Raw genomic sequence first — 21,687 nt, 5'->3', positions numbered from 1 at the left:
GTGCGGAAACCTTTGGCAGCCTTAGGCTTTCAGGTATTTTTTTTTATTATTATTTTCTGGTTCTGTTGAATTCTGAACTCTCACTTACGGAGCTGAGCCCAGAGCAGTGCCAGAGACCGCAGGGCAGAGGGAATGTGAGGGGGCTCTGAGCAGCCGAAGCGCCTGTGCTGCAGGCTGCATCTCATGCCCCACACGCAGAGCTCCGCATGAATCCTTCTGGTCCGGCACTGCTGAGTTGGGGCTCAGGCTTCGGGGTGTTTCAGAAAACAGAGTGGGGATTGGTTTTGCCCGTGGGCTTTTTGTGGGTGCTTCTCCGCAGTGCAAGGCACCGAACCCCCATGGTCCCACATGGGTGAGGCTTCCAGTTTTGCAGAGAGCGTGCAGCACTCCTTCCCTCACTGGTATCACCCACTGCCATGATTATAGCACCAAATATTCTGGTATACAAACAAAAATGCTCATCCAGGCAAGACTCGAGCAGCAACCTGACCAGACCTCTGTTCAGCACAGGCTAGTTTGTGTTTTGACACTATTTTATTACAGTGGCAGGGTCAGCCCCACATTTTACCTATAAGCAGCCATTTTTTTCCTACTCGGTTGGGTATTTTCAGCCTGTGAGCTGAGCAGTGTTGTGCCAGAAGTGAACGTCACGTGAGCCGGTTTGCCCTGGGTACAGTATGTGAATAGCTGACAACAACCCAACAGCCTTCCCTGGCACTGAAACAAGCACCCAGCTTTGAGCAAAGGCTGCTGCGAGAACCTTTCCTGTTCACAGGCTGAGCTGTGGGGCAGGATGTTTCCCCTCCTTGAAGATGAAGCATCTCCACCCTGCCTGGGCGGTGCGAGGAAAACAAGCGGTGGATTTTCAGCGCATGGCTGCCCATGCACCCGCCTGCAGCATGGTCGCGCTGGTGTCTTCTTGTTAGGGATGCTTTGGTCCGGCTCTGCCGCGGTTTTAATTCTGGATGCGGGAGGTTCCCTGAGCCAGAGCTGGTGGGTGACGGAGGGGTTAATGTCTTCCCCTGCTGGACCTCTGACTTTCCGAATCCCGCTGCAGTGGTTTGGAGGCAGCCGGTGGGAAGCGGTTCCGTGTGCAGGTTAGCAAAGAGGCGTCTGTGCTCTGCTGGGGCAGCTCTTGCCCTCCTGGAGGTAGGAGCAGAGGCTGGACCCACCTGCCGTGGCCACAGGGGTCTGTCCCCCATCACCACAGCCTTGCCAGCTCCTTTCCTGAGCTGTCCGAGCTCTGCCTTTGAGGAGGACCACGTCGTTTACCCCAGGGGCTCTGTCGCAGCCTGCTGAGGACCCCCGGCGTGGTGGGCAGGAGCTGTCACCTCCCTTCCAGCTTAAACTCACTCCTGGCCAGTTCCTATAAACATGTCTTTGTGCCAGCGCTCTTCTTCAGCCTCACTTTTTTTCTGCCCATGATGTTTACTCATTCCCGGGTGTATTTATAGATGGCAGCAGATCACCTGATAGCTTCTTTTCTCCTTCTAGGATAGGAAAACTGAGCCCCCACATGCTCTGGCTGTAGCAGAGGGGTCCCATGTCCCCAGACAGCCTCCGAGCCCTCCTCCTGCTCCTTCCGTCACAGTTCACGTTTCTTGGACACAGCGACCAGGTCGGGGTGCTGAGGTCTCCGGGGTCCTCGTGCTGCCTCAGCCTGCCTCTACCTCTGCTAAACCCACGGCACCGATCAGGCTGCCTAGGTTTCTTCAGGCTTTTTGTTTGTTTGCTTTGGCTTAAATCCACTTTCCAGCTGTTGCAACGTTTGACCCTTACCCCGCAGCTGAGGCCGAGGAGTTTCCTCTTCCCACCCGCCACAGCCTATCCCTTTCTCAGGGATGCAGTGATGGGTGCGCGTCCGTCTGTCCGGGCCCTCGGACAGACTCGAGCAGCTCAGAGATGTTTACCTGCCGCAAGCACCGCTTTCCTCTCCTTTGGCCGAGAAAAAAAAATATCCCCTATAACGATTTCCAGGGCTACGTGGCCGCCCCCCGGCCCAGGACGTCGCTGCTGCGCGGCGGGGCCGCGGCAGCACTGGGAACCCTGCAGGGGAACCGTTTACCGGAGGGCAGAGCCCGGGGGCAAAGCCGCCCGCCTGGCCTGCGGGGACTTCACCGTCGTTGCACGGACAGCCGGCCGTGCTCGGGGCCCGGTGCCGGTGCCGGTGCCGTGCCGGGGGTCAGCCCCGGGCGGGGGGTTGGGTGTCTGCTCCCCAAACGGCCCTTTGAGCGGGGGGACAGCTTCGCCGCTCCCCCCTCGGGCGGGGCAGCGCGGCGGGTGGGCTTCGCAGGACGGACCCGGGGACCGGACCCGCGGCGGTCGGGGAATGCGGCGGGGGCCGTTACCGAGCGGCTCCGTGTGCCCGGCCGGGGCCGCCGCACCCCCGCTGCCGCCCGGCACCGGCGCAAACCGGCGGCAGCCGGCACCGAGCCCCGCAAGGCACGTCCCGCTGGCCCCGCGCGGCCGCGCCGTGCGGGAGCTGGGGCGGGCGACCTCGCCTCACCCGCTCCGCATCACCCCCTGCTCCCCCCTTTTCCCGGGGGGCCGCCCGGGCGGCGGGTAGGGGGTGTCGGTGTGTCCCCCCGCCCCCCGGTCTGCCTCGTGCACGGCCCCGGGGCGCCGCCGCGGGCTCCGGCCACGGGAACAGCGGTTGTCGCGTCCGGACGCTTGTGGCCGTCCCGGCCGGGAGGGGCCCGGTGCGTGACCGGGGGTACCGGGAGAGGGGATGTGGGGTGATGGAGGGGGGTACCGGGAACCGGGGTGGGGGGGGGGGGGAGCGCAGCCCGGCACGCGCCCCAGCGGCAGCAGCACGCGCGTCCCGGGGCCCCGCACGCGGGCGCGGTGATTGGCCGGGGGCGGCGACCAATCAGCGGCGGCGCCTGTTTGCGGCGGAGGACCCATAAAAACCCCCGGGTGGGAGCGCGGCGGCGCGAGGCGGGGGCGCGCGCCGGGTGAGCGGCGGGAACGCTGAGGGGGGAGAGCGGGGTGCGTGGGGTGCAGGCGGATGGGGTTTGTGCGGCGGGAAGGTTTGCGTGGGGTGGGGTTTGCATCGGAGGGGGGGCAGCGGCGTGCGGAAGGGGGGTGTGCGGAGAGGGAGGGGGTGCGTTGGGGGGAGGACAGGGTGTATTGGGGAAGTGGGGTGCACGGGGGGGGGGTTCACGCGTGGGAGTGGCGTGCGTTAGAGGAAGGGGGATTGATGGGGAAGAGCCGGGTGGGTGGGAGCGATCTGTGGGCGGGGAGCAGGGCGCTGGGGGGGTGGTCGGGGAGGAGAGAGCAGGCTGCAGCAGGGGTGGCTGGGGCGAGCTGGGTGCGTGGGGGGCTGTGGGCAGGGGGAGGGTGTGTTGGGGAAGAGTGGGGCGCACGGGGGGTGGCTGGAAGGGGAGGGAGCGGGCTGCAGCTCTCGCCACCGGGAGGATCTGTGCTGAGGAAGGGCGTGCGGGGCTGAGGAAGAGGAGGCGGTGGAGGAAGCGCGTTGTAGGCTGTGCTGCGGGGGGCGGGCCTGCGAGGTGGTGGGTGTGCGGGGGGACGCGGCTGCAGCCTGGCTTCTTGGGGTGGGGGCCTCGGCACCAGCTCCCGGGGCTGGAGGGTGGCCCTGTCCTCCCGGCACCTCTGCAGGGAGCCGGGCCAGGCTCCCATCCCCCCGAGCAGCCCAGGGTTGGGGCCTCTGCCCTGTGGAAAGCCCTGAGAAACCGCCTTGGGCCGTGGTGTGTAGCCAGCTGGCTGCCCCGTGCCTGATCAGGGCATCCTCTGGGCTGGGAAAGGGCTCGGCCTGTCTGAAATGGCCATCTGCCTTATGACCCAGGGTTGGCCCCGGTGCTGGGCACCTCTGGGCTCCCTGGAGCAGCCCCGTGGCCAGCCAGCTCTGCTCCCGAATCTGCCGCTCGCTCCCGTGGGCCCCAGGGACGGCGACGGGTGGAGATGGAGACAGTTACCTGGCTGCAGCATCTGCAGGGCAGCCTGCGGGTGCCTGTGTGCCATGGGCTGTCCCGGCTGGTGCACCTGGCTGTCTGCACAGCTAGGATGGGGCAGGATGCAGCCCGCCTGGTCTCCCAGCTGGATGGTGTGGCAGTTAGCAAAAAGCTCTCCTTGATGAGCCATCTGCAGTATAAACTGCATATATAGGACCCATGCTCACCCTCCAGAGCAGATCTGTGCTCCTGTGTGGGGCAGAGCAGACCATGTGGGTCACTAAAGCCCGCATTAGGGCTGTGGAGCTGTCTCCCTGGTCCTAGTCTCTGCCTGCAAGCAGCTGGGAGACTGGGGTGCTGGCTGAAGTCCCCTGCTCTGGCATGTGTGTCTTTGCTGCCTTACAAATGGGCTGCCTGCCCTGTGCAGGTGACAGGGGAGTGGGCTCTGGGCAGTTGATATTTGCTGCATTTTCATACCTGTTGCTTGGGAAGTGGAACGGAGTCCTTGAACGCTCCTCTGTTGCACAGTGCGTGCACTGGAGGGGCTGCTCCAAGGGTACCTGTGCTCCCCCACCCCTCCAGGTAACTTGGCAAGCTGGTACCTGCAAAAATGAGTTTTACACCTGAGTGCCTTACATTCAGCAGGCAGGATTACTTGCGTTCCAGTGGAGAGATTTCTTAAGCCATGCTTTTTTTTTTTTTTTGCACTCTTTGAGCAGCATGTGCTGTGTCTGTGGACTCACTGGATGTTGTTCTGGTCGCTGCAGGTTGAGACTCTGAACGAGGCCATCCTCCCACACAGCAATGGCACCCACACTTGCTACCGCCCATCGCCGGCGCTGGTGGATGGCGTTCACAGCCATCATTGAGAACCTGCTCTTCTCTGCCGTCCTGCTGGGCTGGGGGTCCCTCCTCATCATGCTGAAAGCAGAAGGATTTTATTCCTACCTGTGTTATGAGTCAGGTAAGGACGTTCTGGAGACTTGTGTGAATAAGTTGCTGCTGAGGCTTGCTGGTGTGGTTCCCTGTCTTAGGGTGGTGTGGAACAGTCTAGAGTGGGGTGAGCTCCAGGTCAGTCCCGGGGTAGAAGGAAGGGATGTGTGCTCCTTACCAAAACCAGTGGCATCCTTGTGATGGTGTAATGTGCTTGTAGTTGCTGTTGCTTTGCAGAGTGATTGGAAAAGAAGCTTAAAGATCAAGTAAAGCTTTTCTGGACAGCATTTTCTGCTTGGCCGTGAGTTCTTCCTCTGCATGGTGGCCTGGCTGATCTCTGCAAGGGAAGGCCTGATGGGTTCTGGAAGATGAAGATTTGTGGGGATGGTGTCCTGAGTTTGTAGGAGAAAACTGTGGGCACCCTTTCCTTAGTGGTAGGAGAGAAAAGAGCATGGGTGGAAAATGAGATTGGGGGACTCCAGTGGTGCTGTTAAGAAGTTGCAGAAGTAAATGCTACTGATGTTTTGTTCCTTTCCCTTTTCAAACACCTAGGACTTGCTCAGACGAGGCTGTGTCTCTGTGAGGGCTTGAGATCCACCTTCTAGAGGCCCAGCCAGAGGAAGCAGTTGTCCATGTTGCGGACACAGCCTTGCAGGGAAGGAGGCAATCTTGTGGTGTGGGAAGGATAACCCTGGGAAAAACAATGTGTAGGTGGACATATATCCCCAGCCTGGGCACGGAGAGGATTGTGGTCTGGGGAATCCCACAGTGTGGTAGGGTGGAGAGTAGAATTAAAAGGAACCTGAGGGTAAAGGTGTGTGGATTTGGAAAGCTGCTTTAGTGGCAGAAGGTTTGCCTGTGCTCGGAGAAGGGAATAGCAGAGTGAAGAGAGACAGGAAGCTAGGTGTTTGGGCTCTGTCCAGAGATATGTGACGGTGGATAAGAAGGTGGGTCAGCCCATTCAGGGCTAGTGGGCATGGAGATGGAGCAAGAAGCAGAAGGGGAAGAAAGAGGTGGAAATAAGAGCATGGACCTCAGAGCTCTCAGTGGGTAATGGCTGAGAGTAGCGGGGGAAATCAGAAATATAGAGAAATAAATTCCAAGCAAAAAGTGACTGTGAATAGTTGTGATGATACTTGTTTGCTTTTCTCATTCATCAGCTGCTTGCTATGGTCTTCTCTGCTTTGTATGCCTGTGGGCAGCTGCCTCAGCCTTGTAGGGCCTGGGCTGGTGTTCCTGGCACAAATATGCATGTGTTTCAGTCTTCAACCAGCTGTTGCGTGGCTGCTTCATCTCCTTCCTATCCTTTGCTCATAGTGCAATGCTTCCAGGCGTGTCTGTGGCACTCCAGAATGCGTGAGGGAGAGTCCTGAGCGGCTGGAGACCGTTTAGGACTTCTGTTCAAGGCCGCTCTGTTCTTGCCAAGCCATGGTGACTGCGTCATGGGGCCTGTGTAAGAGATCTCATTAAACCTATCAGGTGGAGGCTTTCTGCCCCCAAGATAAAACACTTGACAGTTGATAAGCAAACGCTGACTGTCTCTGAAAGCAGCTATTTTCCTATCTGCTTTTTGAGATGTGCTCTGCTGACAAGAGCCCTGCTTCACTTGGGGCCCACCTCCTACTCTTTGCTTTGATTGCTTTCAGTTCATCTGCCTTTGCTCCAAATCAGCGAGATTCACCTTGGCTTCTCACCCATGTTTGCTGATCTGTGGTCTGTCTGGCTCTCCCTGTAGGAGTGCCTGTTCTGCAGACCATGGGGAAGATGCAAATGTGCGGACAGTGGTGAAATTGCTGTCCTGGGGGCAGTTTCTTCCTCCCAGTGACCAACCTGTGCCCTGAGGCAGGAAAAGTTAATCCCAGAAAAGAAATTTCATGTAGTCAAATGTTCTCATTGTCCTCAAATATCTGGCCATCACTGCTGAACTCAGTGACGGGCTTGTGATGAGCATTGAGGACCAGTTTTGCCGGTTTCCTTGTTCATCCATGCTTACTCACTTTCCGTTCTCTTTTTGTCCTCATTGTAATAATCTTGGCGATTTGGTAGGGAAGAGTCCTAGTTCCAAGTGTGGGCATGGCAGACTCCCTTGCAGCTGCCCTGCAGTGGTCACTAAATGACCGGCACTGAGCTGAGTTTGCCCTTAGCTGGGATTAGGATGGCCCAGTGGTTGCCTTTCTCAGCATAACCTATTGAATCCTGCAGCCCGAGTAGGTACTTGGCTGGAAGGTTGGTGCAAACAAATAACTAGTAGCCTTTGGGCACCTCTTGTTCCTAATGCTGCTGTGTGCATGTAAGTATTGCAAAAAAAAAAAAAGACTTTTCCTAATGAGCCAAAGGTTCTTGGCAGGGCTTTCCATTTGTCAGCAAAAGCTCTTGCACTTTGTGATGCCTTCCAACGAAAGAGAAAACTAGACCTTGTCCCTTCTGCAGGCTCTTCTCTGAAGGTAGCAGCAGCTGCCCAGAAAGTGCCTGCAGCTCATGAAGGGATCCTTGTCTTCCTTTCCCTTCCTGCCCTTGGCGTCTGGTATTGGATTTTATGCAGCCACCATGCAAACATGTGGGGTCTGCCAGACTCTTGACTTGGTTGCATGAGGGTGGAGATGGACACCTAGGAAAAAATGCACATCAAAATAACATATATTCTTAAAGCAGTTGTGCAACAGGGTTTGAGTGGGGGGTTGTACCTGTTCTGGGCAGCGGGTTTGGCCACATCCTGAGAGGTATGTTGGAAATTTGCTGACAAGGAGTCTGGTAGTGGCACTTTGTTCCCATTTTAATTTTACTACACTACTACTTGGCCTTTAACCAACTGATGCAGCATCTTTTACTCAGCACAAGTGCTGATTCTGCAGCCTTTATCAGGATTTGGGCATTACTAGCTGTTGGGGAACTTGATCTGTTCAGGGTCTTGCATTGCTGTGATGTTACTGGGTTTGGGAAGCTCAAGGCTTGGGTCTGAGCAACTTGAACTTGACAATCTGTTCACAAAGAGCAGAGATAAGGAGCCAGTTGAACAGAGGGCCTTCCTCTAAGACAGAGCTGCAGAAAACCAAAGGGATGATAACATAATGCACTTACAGCAGGTTAATGCACCTTAACACAGGCATAGGAGGAAGCTGCTGCCTTACAGCTCTTTGCTCTTGTTTACTTGGGGTCTGTGGAGGGGAGCTTGCAGTCTGAAGGTCCCTGCCAGACTGGTAAGATGTGATGATGGTTTGAAAAGGCTGTGCATGTGACCAGTAAACAGGAAAAGAGTGAATGTGGTAAATGTTCAATTTCTACAGGAAACACACTGTGTTGATTAGCAGCTGTTGGTGGTATCAGAGAGCTGCATGGGAAGGTGCTGGCCCTGAGTGAGAATAGCTGCAAAATGAAACTGCAGCTGGGGAGAGAATGTGAGTTTAACTGGAGACTGTGGCTCAGTTATGAGGCTTTCAGCTGGGTGCCTGGAGAGGGGGTACTGGAAGTGCAAGTGGATGGGCAGGCAAAGAGGGAAACCCAAACTAATTGCATTTGCAGTGGTATAAAGCAAGAACATCTCCTCCCAGTTCCCAGAAGTATGACACCATCCTGAAAAGAGAAAACATGTTCTTATGTGGGCAGGCTGCAGAGCAGTTGTTTGCACATGTCTTTCACTGGGATTTTTTTTAAACCAATGCTCCCAGACTCTTTGGCCCTGATTATTTTTTCTTTTCTTTTAAAAAGAAGAAGGTGAGGCCATGCAGGCTGTGTCCCACAGAGCTACTGCCAGGGTGGCTGGGGGTGTCTTCCCTGCTTGGCTCAGTCTGATCCATGAAACAAGATGAAAGGAAACCTCTCTGCAGCCTAAGAGAGGGCAGCCACTCTTGAAAAAGCCAAACTCATTCCTCTGGTAATGTGGTGTGTGCCTGGGATTTGAAGAGGTCAGCAAAGAGCAGTTAATGATTGACCCTCTCATGAAACCTGCAGCACTTAATTTGGGAGGAAGGATGACTTAAATGTTCCTGTAACAGCCTGAGCAAATCCCAGTGATGAGCTTGACATAAATGATTACCGAGGCAGCCTTCCTCTCACCTAAGCTGTCATTCTTTAAATAGTAACCTCAGCTACTAATTGGGCACTAGAAGTCCTGCTGCTTGTAGGGGGAGCACTGTAAAAACAGGCTTTATGTTCTTGTAATTGCTGATAAAGACTTGTAGCTTCTTCTAGCCTGACAGTGAAAGACCAGTGAGCATATGTGGACTGAGCCTGTGCTGCTGGCTTACCCAGGTGGCACCCTTGCATGCCAGACCTGGCACGCTTGCATGCAGGTGGATTTGGCAGGAGAATCTGGGGAGGGCACCACTGTCGGCACAGAGACAGCCCTTCCCCAAAACAGTGTGGCGGATGGAGCCAGGCACGTAGGAGACTTTTCCCAGCAATGTGGTGTGCACTGATCTGGAACGGGATCTGAGCTGTGATTGAGGGGAAACTGCTGTTTGCTGTAACCAGGTGCATTAGGTAGGTGAGTAGTTAGGCAAGTTCTCTGCCCATTAATCTCCTCCCAGCTGCATGTTATATACTACCACTAGCTCTCCTGTGCTCCCCAGTGAGATGGCTCTCAGCTGGACCCTGTGCCTGCTGCACACACCTGCAGCCCCTCCAAAATGTTCTATTTATGGAGGTGGCTCAAAGGATCAGAGGATGTCAGGGTGCCAAGGGCTGCTTGAATCATTTCCATTATGCCTCAGTGGATCTTCTCTTGTTGCTCAGGGGCTGCTTCTATTTTCACAAACAATTTGTATTTCCACATAGCACTGCCTGGCCCCTCCTTGGAGCTGGCGATGAGCAGCTGTAAACAAGGTGGTTGGTAGAAGCAGGGACTGAGGCTTGCCCTGTTTCCAGCCTCCTGACTGCAAGAAGTCTTCAGAGAAGGTCGAGCTTCCTTGCTGTTTCTGAGCTGTCCTCTTTACCTCCTGGTGTTGCCACTTATTGTGCATGCCATCGGAGGGTCTCCTAGCAGGTAGATGCTCTGGGAGATCCTTCGGGTCATGTTGCAACTGCACATGTCAGTGCATTAACAGTAATTCACCTACTCCAGCTTTAAATGCTGAATATTTCTGTTTTGAGATCTCTGTGGGGAGGGATGACAGGTTCTTTAACATGTGCAGCCAGAAGTTATCAGGTCACTGCACTGTCCATGGCCCTCCACCCTTCTTCCACTCCACAGCTGAGCTATCTCTCTAGAGTGCTGACACAGGGAAACTTTTATTACTTTGTCACTCTTCCCCTGCTGTTTTTCTGAGTTTAACCTCTCACCCACATCTGTTTCCTGTGAATTTTTCTTTGTGGAGAGCTCAAAAAGCCTTGGTGCTGTGGGTGAAGCTGTGTGCCTGTGCCTGCCTCATGGAGATGCTGTCAGAAGTCAGTGTTCAAAATCCTGGGCCATATCAAGAGGAAATTGTGAGGGAAAGATGGATGAAAAAGATTGAGATGTGGTGTGAAAACTGCAGAGAGCCTCCCAAGTCTGTCCAGGACTGATTTCTAAGGATGTGAGTGGGGAGCGTCAGGCTGGAGTGCTGTCCTTTCTGCAGAAGGGATGTTGATGGGAGGTGTGGCCTTTTTGGGGGTATCTGTTACTCTGGCTATCCGTGACTAGCAGGGCAAGAGAAGAGACAGATTATCAGTCAGGAGCACATGGCAAAGTGAAGGAAGAAACAGTCACTTTTGAGACAATCTTAGTAAAGGAGTTGGTGAGAGCAATGTAAATGGAGAGAAATGCTTTGTGCCTTCCCTGGAGTGCTGGGAGGGGACAGAGGAAGGTTTGCAGGCAGCTTGTAAGCCTTGGATATTAGCCTGAATTCCTGCTAACACCTGACATTGGGCAGGTGGAGTGTGATTTGTTTGCAGTGGACACAAAGCTGGGAGGGTTGTTGTGGCCAGCTAGGAGAAGCAGGGTGACACCAGTAACTAATGGTGCTGAGGCTGGGGTAGAAGGGAAGGAGTTGCAAGATGAGGCTGTGTGATCTCCAGAGACACAGGGTGGGTGAGAGCAGCCAAGAGGATCTCCTCCACAAGCCACACCAAGCAGTGAATGTGAAGTCATTTGTATGTGAGGGATTCCTGCTAATTAACTAACTAACCAGGGCTTGCTCTAGTCTTGTTTCATGTGGATGGTTATGTAGGTGACTTCTCTCTCTGCTCCTCCTTTAATATTGAACTTTGTCAGATCAATTATTAAATATGGAGGAGAGTGTTTTATGTCACTGGCTTGCAGCAGCAGTGAGAAAGCGAGTGCTTTGTCATACCAGCAAAGGTTACTTATAAGTCAGATAAGGGTTGGGAGAAGGAGAGGTGGAATGTACTAGAGCTCTGGGTTAATGAAAGTCTAAAGGCACATGTGCTTGCCTGAGGAGTTTTGAGCCACTGTGGGATAGGCTTGTAACGGGAGCACGGATGGCATGAGGCAGTAAAACTGCTGCTGCAAAGAAAAGGGAACTACTTCTTTCCTTTTCTTAAACTGTCCTGTTTCTGCCTCTATTACACAACATGGGTTCTGTTCAGCGTGGGAGTTTGCATGTGGATTTCCTCATGTACAGACAAGGGCAGAAAGCTGGAGATATTATTGGTCTATAAGGCCTAAACCCATTGGAAAGAATAGCAAATGCTAATTATGAGGCAGAAGGTAAAGATGCATCAATCCTTTAACAAATGGAGAAGGCAGGTAAGCTGCCAGCCCTCCTGGGAACAGGGTAGTTAAATCCAGGAAGGATTTTTCAGAGCTGGGGCTGTCAGGAGGCAGGGTGGCTGCTGCAAAGCCATTCTGTATCCCGATGCCTGCAGTGAGGGTAGGAAGCTTTTTGTCTGAGCAGGCTGTTGCTCTGTGCCAGGCTTTGGCAGCCCAGTGCCTGGACCCGAAATAACTGATTTGGCTGTAGTTACTGCGCCCAGTTTAGTTAGGGAAAAGATCTGTGAGGATGTGCCAGCTGTAGATTAGGAAGACCTTATTTTTGTATTAGTCCCTTCAGGATCTCCTGAGTTTAGTCCGCTGTATAGTTGTTTTCATAAATTAATGAATCTCTGTCCTTGGGTTGTTACCCTGCTACTGCTGCTTGGGATACTTGTTTCCTGGGTGCCTGCGCACTCCTTTCCTGCTCCCAGCTGAGCTCATCGGGCTTCTCTTGTCCTTCTGCTGCTCTTTCCCTTTTCCATTTCTCACTGACTATAATAAAAAATGAAGTGTGGAGGGTGTATGCCCAGTGTGTTGTGGCACCCTGCATGCACGGCTTTTCTCTTCCCTCCTTCCTGCAACGCTGTAAGCCTCACCCTAGCACACTGCAATGATGATCCTTTATCATCCCATGTAGGAAACACCACTAGCAGCCCTGAACGCAAGAACTGCACAGCTTTGGAGCACAAATGGCCTTCCTGCAATGCCCAGGATGAAATGCTGAACTTGGCCTTCACTATTGGGTCCTTCCTGCTCAGTGCGATCACGCTGCCCCTGGGGATTGTCATGGACAAGTATGGCCCTCGCAAGCTGCGGCTGCTTGGCAGGTCAGTGTCCTGGGCTCCCTGGGTGCGCTGAGGGGCAAATTCACTTGTCTGGGGCAGATGAGTGCTGTTTGGGTGCTACGCCTTTGTGGGGTCCCTGCAGCCTCAGGGACCATGTGAGGGATGGGGCCGGGACCTACTGGGAGCTGCTGGCCATGCACGGGGCACTGGTGCGGGTGGCTCTAGGATGATTTTGGTCAGCATGGTGAATTGCTCCATAAGGGAAGGGCCTGGGACTCCATGTCCGCAGTTCAGCTCTCCAGTGTTGCTCTGTGCTCCCTGGCCAGATGGAGCCTGAAGGGAGAGCGGAGTCATTTGTGAGTCACGGAGGGCAGCCTTTTCCTTGAGCTGGAAGCTGTGTCCTGAGAGGCACAAAACCAAGATGTTACATCATTGCTTGCAAGCTGGGAAGTTAACTTGGGGATAAACATGTCCTGCCTGTCTTATCTAGGGCCCTTCTCTGCCATGTGGTGTATGTTGCTTTCTGCCTCAACTAGCAAGGTCGTTAGCTGCTTCTGTCATGGCATGTAGGGGTTAGTGACTTGTTGGGCATAGTGGACCCCAGCGCTAATGAATTTTAATGCTCTGAACCATACCAGAAAACAAAGTGCCCTCTAGGCAGAGTGGGAAAAACGGGGCAAGTCTGACTCAGACCCTACCAGCGAGGAGCAGGTAAAGGCTGTGAGTGCTGTGGCTGCAGCCAGGGTCTTGGGGCAAAGGCTGCTGCTGTCTTTGGTCACCTCGAGGAGAGGGTTGGCAAAGCTCTGTGCTGGAAAACCAGTAGGGGATTTGGGTTCAGCAAGAGCTGAGTCAGTACTCAGAGGAAAGGTTGCTGCCTCAGCCCTTATGCAATATTTGTCTGTAATATTTGGGTACTTCCCTGGATTTTTCTTTCTCAATGACCAGCATTCCTCCCTTTTACAGAAATTGTACTGCACTTGCTTAACGAGGTACTGAGGAGGTAGAGGCATATGTAATTTACTGCTTGTAAGGCTGTGTAAAACTCATGGTTTTGGTTCCCTTTCAGTGCCTGCTTTGCTGTGTCCTGTGTGCTGATCGCATATGGTGCCAGTAACCCAGACTGTAAGTGGGTGTTTCTCTGAGCTGGGAGGGCTATTGGGCTGTGGCTTGGGCTATTTTGGGGAAGCAGACAAGTGTGCATGGCACTGTGTGCTCTGACAGTCACACCTCCAGTGCTGGACTTGGGTCCTGCTGAGGACACAAGCTGAGCATCTGCTGGCCTGTGGGAACTAAGGGCCTCTGGGGAGGGCTGGTGTCTCAGAACCTGAAGTGGAGAGCGTAGCCAGGGCCAAACATATGGGATAGCCAGGTCTCTCAGCTTTGTGTTTGGGCAGGGCCAGGTCCTATAAAGGAGCAATTCCGAACAAGTTAATGGCTTTTTCAGGGTTGGGAAATAGGTAATAGCGCATGATGTGTAATCTGTTTTTTCACCCGGGATAGATGGAGCTTGCTCCTCAAGACTAGAGACTGAGATGACAGTTCAAATCCATTTCTTTGAACTAAATCTTCCTTTTAAGACCCATTCAGACAAGCTGCATCAGCAGGTCTAGTCCTCAGAGAAAAGAAATCCATTCTGGAGAGAGATGATCCCATCCTGAACTCTGTCTTGGAGAGCCCTGGCCCTCCCCCTCTGTGTGGCTGGCGAGATGAGTGCTGGGTCAGGACAGTGTGGCAAGTCCTGAGCGTGTTGAGCCACTGAGGCTTTTATATGTCAGGGCCAAGGCCCTCAAGGCTCTGTCTCCTTTCCCTCTCCACCCCAGTAAAAGCTAAGGGTGTTGTTTTTTTTATTGTTGCAGCTCTGTCTGTGCTAATATTCATTGCGCTGGCTCTGAATGGCTTTGGTGGGATGTGTATGACCTTCACATCGCTTACGGTAAGTGCAGAGTTATTACCTGACTCTGTTTTATTCCTTACTCTGGCTGTGAGCTGGGCTAGCAGGAAAGAACAAAGTGGATCTTTTGCCTGTGGTTTGGATAACACAGGTTTTTGTTTGGTACAAAGGGTTGGTCACTTTTACCTGAAAGGCTGAGTACTTATTCTAAGGTTGTTCTAAGGCTTTTTTTTACCTGCCCCTTGCATCTCAGGTGAAGGTAGAGGAAAGAAAGGAAGTGTTTTTGCCTAGGACTCAAATTGTCATATGCCTGTACATGCAGTGCTCAGCTACCTGGCGCAGGCTGGACAAGTGTTTGCAGTGGATTTAGCACTGACATACTGCAGGAGGAATCAGCAGGGCACAAACCCTTGCAGCTGGGTATGACCAGCTCTCTGCAAGAGCGGTTTGTATCTTGCCCCAGGAAAATGGTTTTTCTTGAGCACAAAAGCTTTTGCTCTCAGAAGGGTGAGAGTCCCTTCAGGTTTCCTTAGAAATGCTGCATTGTTGAATGCACCCAGCTCCATCTGTGCAGCCTGGTTAGATCTGTTTAGTCCATGGACTGTACTGCAAGGATTGGTCAACAACTGTAAGCCAGATCTCTACATTTTGGGGTGGTTCTTGCCTGGAGACAGAAGCAGTATCGTCCTCCAAGCTGCTGCTTTATTTTCTACCTCATTACCCTGATCTTTGTCAGTGTGGCTGAAACAGGGCTGGGTGGAAGGCGTCCCAGAAAACAGTCTGGGAAGCACTGATGTGTCTTGAGCTGTGGCTGAAAATGTTCAGATTTGGACGGCATTACCTTGAACTTGCCGTTCCACTTTAAGGCTACTTCTAATTTAACAAGGCTTAGACAGCGGCTGAACTCCTGAGGCTTAAATTTGGCAGAGGCTGGGTCTACAGATCGCTGTGTACTGTGATGTTGCTGCTGCTATTGCTTTCATATATTCGAAGCTTTCAAAACTCTGTGCAGATGTCAGTCTCTCATGTTGTGCTCTTCACTGGAAGCCTTGGCCATGGTCCCAAAGAACTATGGGGCAAATGTCATCCTGCCATGCTTCAAATAAAAGCAAGGGAGAGAGGAGCACATCAGTACTGCTGTGGGAGAGGAGAGGATTCCCATACTGCTGCTGCCAGCACTGGTTATTGTTTCTCTGGGTGGTTATTAAGGGGTCACAGATTACTTTAGAGCCACTAGTGAAAATAGGAGGGAGGGCAAGGATAGGGCAGAAATATATTGGATGTTCTGTACTGTGGCTTTTAGCACCAGAAGTAAGCAAAGCCACTTACTAGCATCCTCATCAGTGAGTCAGTTCTGCAGCACTAAGGAAGTACAGTGATAGGAAAAAGGGCAAATCTTCCAATAAGAGATCCAAGCCTTAAAGAGGTGGGTCTGAAGCAAGTAGAGATGCTGTAAGTTCACAGAGGGAGACCTTGGGCAGAGACCAGTGTGTCTTGTAAAGAGCTGAGGTGGCTTCAGGCCTGACTTCTCAAATCCAGATTCAGTTGTAGCTGCTTGTGCATCCCAGCAGAGCAGCACAGAGGCATTTCGGTACCTGAGGCATGTGAATGTGATTAAAAAGTCTAAAGTGGGAGGGAAGCACTTTGTCACCTGCATCACAGCGTGGTGATGACTGTTAAAAGCAGGTGTATTTTGCTCACTGGCAGCTTACTGGTTCGTCCCTGTGCGGTTCTGCCTGCCAGCTGGGGTGCTCAGAGGTGGTGTGTCAAGAGCCCCCTTCGGCAGTGACATGGTGAGCTCTTGCGGGTCCCTTCCACCTGTGGCCCATGGAGACAGGGAGCGTGGCAAGGGAGGGACACGGGAGCAGCAGGTCGTTGCTCGCAGGCTCCAGGCGATGCGGCTGCACGTGCTGTGCGCTGCATTGTGCCCAGGAGAGGCTGAAGTAAGCGCTGGGAGACTCAAAGACCTTTGTAAGGACGTTCATTACACAGAGGTGGTGAGCACCAGTCAACTTCTAGTGCCAAGTAAGCTGCTTCTGGCCGACACAGGCACTGACTGCCGAGCACGCACGTGCATGCACACATCAAAGCAAGGTGACTTCCTTGTCCTGCCAGCTGCAAGTGACCTGAAGTGTTCCAGGAAGCGGGTCAGACCCGCTGGTGCATGAGCTGTCCTCTGCCACCCTGGCAGATTATGGCTGCTGCTTCATAGCGGGGTGGCTGCAAGGGGAGCCCCTGCAGTGTGTGGGGTTAGGATGCTCCCTGGGTGCTGCGGCTCGTGGGGCTTCATCAGGTGTTGAAACCTCCCGGGACACCTGCACGCATGGGCATGGTGTGATCTGGGAGGGCAAGAGACAGGGATCCTCAGTGCCTGTGCAAGCGACAAACGGGATCCCGGAGGATTACAGCCCAGGACATTACTCTGCAAAGCTTTGCCTCTTGGGTTTAAAGTCTTTTTCAGTAACAAGTCCCCAGGGTATCATGAAAGCACATGGCAAGCTGCAGAGCCAAAGCAAGCTGCTGCTCCTGGGTGCCTTGTGTTGTGCCTTGGGGAGGAGGGGGAGTGAGCGAGTGGTGCTGTTCCCAGTTCTGGGAACAAGGTCAGACCGTGCCTGTTGTTAAAATGCAGAGGGGAGATTTCTGCCTCGTGACTTGGTCTTAGCCAATATAAGTGAAGATTGGAAATGGAAACAGATCTGTGTTGGTGGCTCTGACAGCAATACAGGAATCTGGCACTGGTTCTGTTCCGAAGCTATTTTGTGCAAAGAAATAAACATGTGTGATAAATTACCACAAAGAGCCTTTTATAGATTGTTTTCCTTTCAAAGAATTACAGCTGCTTTGCTCTTATTTTCTGCTACAAACAGGGCCCTTTAATTGGAGCAGGGGGACATTTCTGTGCAGAGAATCTGCTCTGCTTAGAAATATTAGAAAACTTAGGACTCTGTGATCTTTGGAGAATGGGAAGGGGAATTTCCATATGCTTTGAACAAAATGGGCAGTTTGAGGCTTTTCTGGAGAACATATTTTTGATGTCTGTATAACTTCCAAATGTACCCCTGATAGGGAAAACAAAGTTTAGCTTGAGCAAAAATACCATTTTCCAGTAGTCTAGTTCTCAATCCCATGACTTTTTCTACTGTTCTTTCAAACAGTCCTTGCAAGAGGAGGGAAACTGGGTTTGGTAATATTACTGTGGTACTTCTGTATATGGATTGTCTCCAGGAAAAACCTGAAAAAATTTGTATAAAAAAAGATTGAAGGTCTTAAACTCATTATAGGGCAGGTGAGAAAATAATCTGCAAGAGGAAGTTATTTTATGAGTTTAGGATTGCATACCTGCAATAAAGGGCTCCTGGAAAAATGTTATGGTATGGCAAAATAAAGTTAGTGTCTTTCAGATGGGGCGTAAAGTTAATAATACATTCAGTGTTATTGACCTTTAAACAGCAGGCATAAGAGTTTCTGTTGTTGTAGGTCTTGTGGAATTGGGGCTGCCGTACCAGAATGGGCAGAAGTTATTTGAGGATAGAATCAGAATCATAGAATTTACAGGGATAAGATCAGAATGAGGGTCAGATCTTTTTGGTGGCAGAAAAAAGAGCCCACTGGCTCTGTAGCTTTTTTCCTCTCTGTGGTTCATTTTTGCCAGTGCTTGCTGCTATAAAGACAGCATGAAAATGGCTTTGTAACTACTGTGTGTTATTTTAGTAGCTGGTCTTTAGATGAGACCTGCACAGCCATTGCCAATGCTGGCAGTTGCTGTCTGAGAGGTTTTCTGTCTGGGTATGGACTACTATTTCCCTTCACCTCTCCTCTGCCTCTCCAGGTAGTCTCAGATACCTTTTCCTCCTAAGGGCTCGGTGTTTGCGGTTTCTGTTTTGATTGGTTTGGATAAGACCTTAAATCTCCTATGCCCGATCTTTTTAATCTAGCTGCTTGCTTGGTGCCAAGTAGGATTTAAGGAAATCTCTGGCCTTTCTAGGACTTCTGTCCCCATCGAGGCAGCAGACTTGGGTTTTCCCAGACATGACTCCTTGTTTCAGGCCTGCTCTGTCTCCAGTAGCCCTCAGAGCAGGAGGACCCACCTGGGAGTTGCTTTTCTCCTGTATGAAAAAGGCTTTTTGTGATCTCTGGGCCTCTGGGGAGAAGCAGCCTGAGCCAAGAAGCAGCTGTGTTTGTGGAGCTCTTGCCCTGCTCCGAGCTCCCCAGCAGGAGCAGCTGTTTGTTGTAATTTCTGGAGATTATTTTAGGTTTGGGGTATTTGAGATTAAATGAATGCCCTGGCTGGTGACAGTGATTAGCCTTTTTGCAACCTGCAGGGACTGTATTCTGCAGATGCTATTTTTCTGGGGTGTGTGTATTTAGGCCACTGCTTCCAACGAGATTTTGAGCCTGGTAACAGACTTATGGATCCTTTGCCGTTTCCTGTCTGCAGTTCCTGAAAGCAGCCTCTTGGCAGCTCTCCCACATGCAGGGATCTGGGGGTGGGTGTGGGGATCCTCACTGCAGAAGAGTGCAGCGTTTTCTGCCTGGGCTCATGTGTCTGCTGGGGGTTCACCAGCAGCATCAGGCTCGGCACATTGCCGCTGTTCCCTGGCTGGGGTTATCTGAGGACCTGGAGGCTGCACTGCATAGGAAGCTCTGCAGTGAGACAGAGGGATGATAAACAGCCAGATGGATCCGAGAGTGTTCCTGCACAGGAATACTTGTGTTGTAAACACACTGGTCCTGCCGTGACACAAGCCAGATTTGCTTGCCTTATATGCTACTCCTGGGAAAGATGGATTTGTTTTTCAGCAGTGGAAGGGGAATGTGATGACAGCATTTGCTTGCTCAGACTCGGTCTAATGCTCTCTGAATCACTTTGTTCAGCAGCATCTTTAAACAGATAAAATGCTGGTTATGCCTTCAGTCCTAGAAGGCACCCACAGTGTCCTGCTTTAAGGCCTTCTGAGGCTGATGTGGTAGTGATGCCCAGGTGAATTTGAGGAGTAAGTGACCTGAAAAAGGAGGTGGGAGGGACATCTGTTCGTCTGCAGCAGAATCTTTTGCCTGTTGACCAGCTTCAGGAGGTAGCAGCTGAGCTCTCTGTAGCCTACAGCTTCAAAGCTTCTCCCTGTAACTCCCAGATACAGGCCACCATTAGTTGGTGATGGAAACTTTTTTGCTTCTGGTTCAGAAAAACAGGCGGTTCCTCCTTTCACAGGAGGAGTGGGAAGGTCTCTCAGCTACCTCTGCCTGCTCCACTCTGGTTTTGGGTCCTGAGTGGAAGCAGGGGCTGGAGAGCCAGCTGGGGAGTGCTTTTGCTGTTGAGGTGGCAGAAGTGGCTGCTGTGAGCTGCCCCTGCTGAGAGCTTTGCTTTCCCAACAGATTCTTGCAGAACCAGCCTGAGCTGCTCTCATCAATGCCATCACACCTGATAGGAGCCCAGGCAGCAAAGGGGTGGGTGGCAGGAACAGCAATGTGAGGTGCTGTTGCCTGCTTCTTGCTGCAGAGTTCAGCAGCTTTGTAGCTGTGCCAGGCAAATAAAGCCTTGGATATGCAGTGTTTGATTGCCTTCCTGCACCTTGCTCCAAGCTAGCATGTTTGGGCACCTGAGCCATCCAGCTGATGGAGAAATGACCAGCTTTAGCTGCTTTTGTAGCGAGAGTCTGCTTTCACAGAAGGAGCCAGGGACCTCGCTAGAGATTGAAATGCAAACAGCAACACAGTTCGTGTGTGTCTCTGTTCCTTCATGTTAAAGAGGAACTTTCTGGTCTACTGCAAAGATCTGGGTGCTGACCCAAGATACATAAATAAACCTGGCAGTTCAAGGTGCAGGGTGTGTAACAGGCTGTGATTGCTGCACAGTCTTTGTCTAACAGCTCTTGACTAAAAAGAGGGTGATATGTAGAGAACTTGGGCACATTTTTTTGGAGAGGAAAAGATCTGGTGGCTACAGGCTTGGGGTACAGAACTCTGAAAGCACAAGGGCTGGAGCAAACACTCCTGTGCTAAAGGTAACAAATGCAAGGTATGCTGTCAGTCTGGAAGGAAGCAGTGTCATTAAGCACATAAATCTTGGGTTGTAGATGTTCCCTGACACTGGAGACACCGATGCAACCTGCAGAGCAATACCCTGAAGAGATAAGTCATTCTTGAGTAAAACTGGCTGCATTAGATTCTGGTATCCGGAAGTCTTAATACTAAATGCCAGACTTATGCCTGCCATTACCTTTAAGTCTTCTCAAGAAAGCCTCCTTCCCTCTTCTTCCCTCCTCTTGCAGCAGCCTGTTTCAACCAATTTTTCTTTCTCCAGCTGCCCAACATGTTTGGTGACCTTCGTTCCACGTTCATTGCTCTGATGATTGGCTCCTATGCTTCCTCTGCTGTGACTTTTCCAGGAATCAAGGTGAGGCCGTGGCATCAGTGACTCATGACTGGTGGTGGTGTGCTGGAGTTTTGCACTGTTTAGCAATAATGTGGCAAGAAACAGGGACTGTTTGTAAAAGCACTGGTTTAGAGATTCACATTTGCAAGATTCAGTTCCCGTCTGCTAAAAAACTTCCCAAGTGACTGCCTCAAGAGCGCAACAAATACTGCAAAGAGAACAGTCTGTTTGCTAATAGATGGTAAAATTTTAAAGGTGCCAAGTAAAAATGAAAAACTGAAGATTGTTTTGAAAGGTTGCTTTTCTAAGCTCTAGAGAGTAATATATGTATTTTTAATATACATGTGTATATTTAATCTGTGTGATTGTCACCGATGGTTGGCTTTGAACTTAGTTCAGAGTCAGCAAGCAGCACTGAAGGGACAGAAGAGATGGTCACTTGGCTGACTTGGTGGATAGCTTGAGGTTCTGAACCTGAGATGTTTCACTGCAGAGTTGGCATAAGGTGCTACAGTAAAGGTAAGGCAGTCCCAAGTGTGCAGGGAAGTTCCTGCTGGCCTTCCAAGGAGAAGGTCCTAGATGAAAACCTTTGGCAGTCATCTGCAATACAGCCACAGGCTAGTCCAGCTAGTCATTCTGTTGTTGCCATTGCTGCTCTTAAAGATGTGCATATACATCCCTTTCCGAGCCTGCATCTCCCAGAACTGTTCTTTGTTACTACTTGAGTTTTAAATGTAGCATGTTGTTCTCTCCCACAGCTTCCTCTCAGACCTCATTCAAAGAATATTGAAGTATCTTTCTGCTCTTATAGCCAAAACTGTATTCCCTTGTGATTTCCAGGTTATATATGACTTCGGAGTCTCCTTCGTCCTTATTCTGCTTGTCTGGGCAAGCTGCGCAGGACTAGTTTTCCTCAACTGTTTCTTCAATTGGCCATTGGAGCCTTTCCCAGGACCAGAAGACATGGACTATACGTAAGTGTCCTAGACTGGCCTTGGGGGCTCATCACATTCTTAGTTCTCTAGAAAGTGCTGGCATGGCTAATTTAGAGGAATGGACAGAGAACTCCCTTGCGTGTTGTTTACTGCTGCCATTCCTTCTTAGGC

At 51.8% G+C, this 21,687-nt stretch overlaps 1 protein-coding gene across 3 annotated transcripts in view; it reads left to right on the top strand.

Annotated features, from left to right (window-relative positions):
* Positions 1-2,874: 2,874 nt before the first annotated feature.
* The window catches only part of SLC43A2 (solute carrier family 43 member 2), a 33,278-nt gene continuing 14,465 nt past the window's right edge, over positions 2,875-21,687 (top strand). The window contains exons 1-7 of one of the 3 annotated variants that reach the window (XM_064468304.1): positions 2,875-2,954; positions 4,679-4,875; positions 12,170-12,359; positions 13,384-13,439; positions 14,174-14,250; positions 20,510-20,602; positions 21,422-21,555. In XM_064468304.1, coding sequence (XP_064324374.1) covers positions 4,716-4,875; positions 12,170-12,359; positions 13,384-13,439; positions 14,174-14,250; positions 20,510-20,602; positions 21,422-21,555 — 710 coding nt within the window. In that variant the 5' untranslated portion in view covers positions 2,875-2,954; positions 4,679-4,715. Of the gene's footprint in view, positions 2,989-4,678; positions 4,876-12,169; positions 12,360-13,383; positions 13,440-14,173; positions 14,251-20,509; positions 20,603-21,421; positions 21,556-21,687 lie in introns of all 3 variants that reach the window. The other 2 variants (XR_010375590.1, XM_064468303.1) reach the window with 2 other exon arrangements.

The sequence above is a fragment of the Phalacrocorax carbo genome, chromosome 17 (genome assembly GCF_963921805.1).
Source record: "Phalacrocorax carbo chromosome 17, bPhaCar2.1, whole genome shotgun sequence".
NCBI classification, from domain to species: domain Eukaryota; kingdom Metazoa; phylum Chordata; class Aves; order Suliformes; family Phalacrocoracidae; genus Phalacrocorax; species Phalacrocorax carbo.
This window is presented reverse-complemented; position numbering and strand designations above follow the sequence as displayed.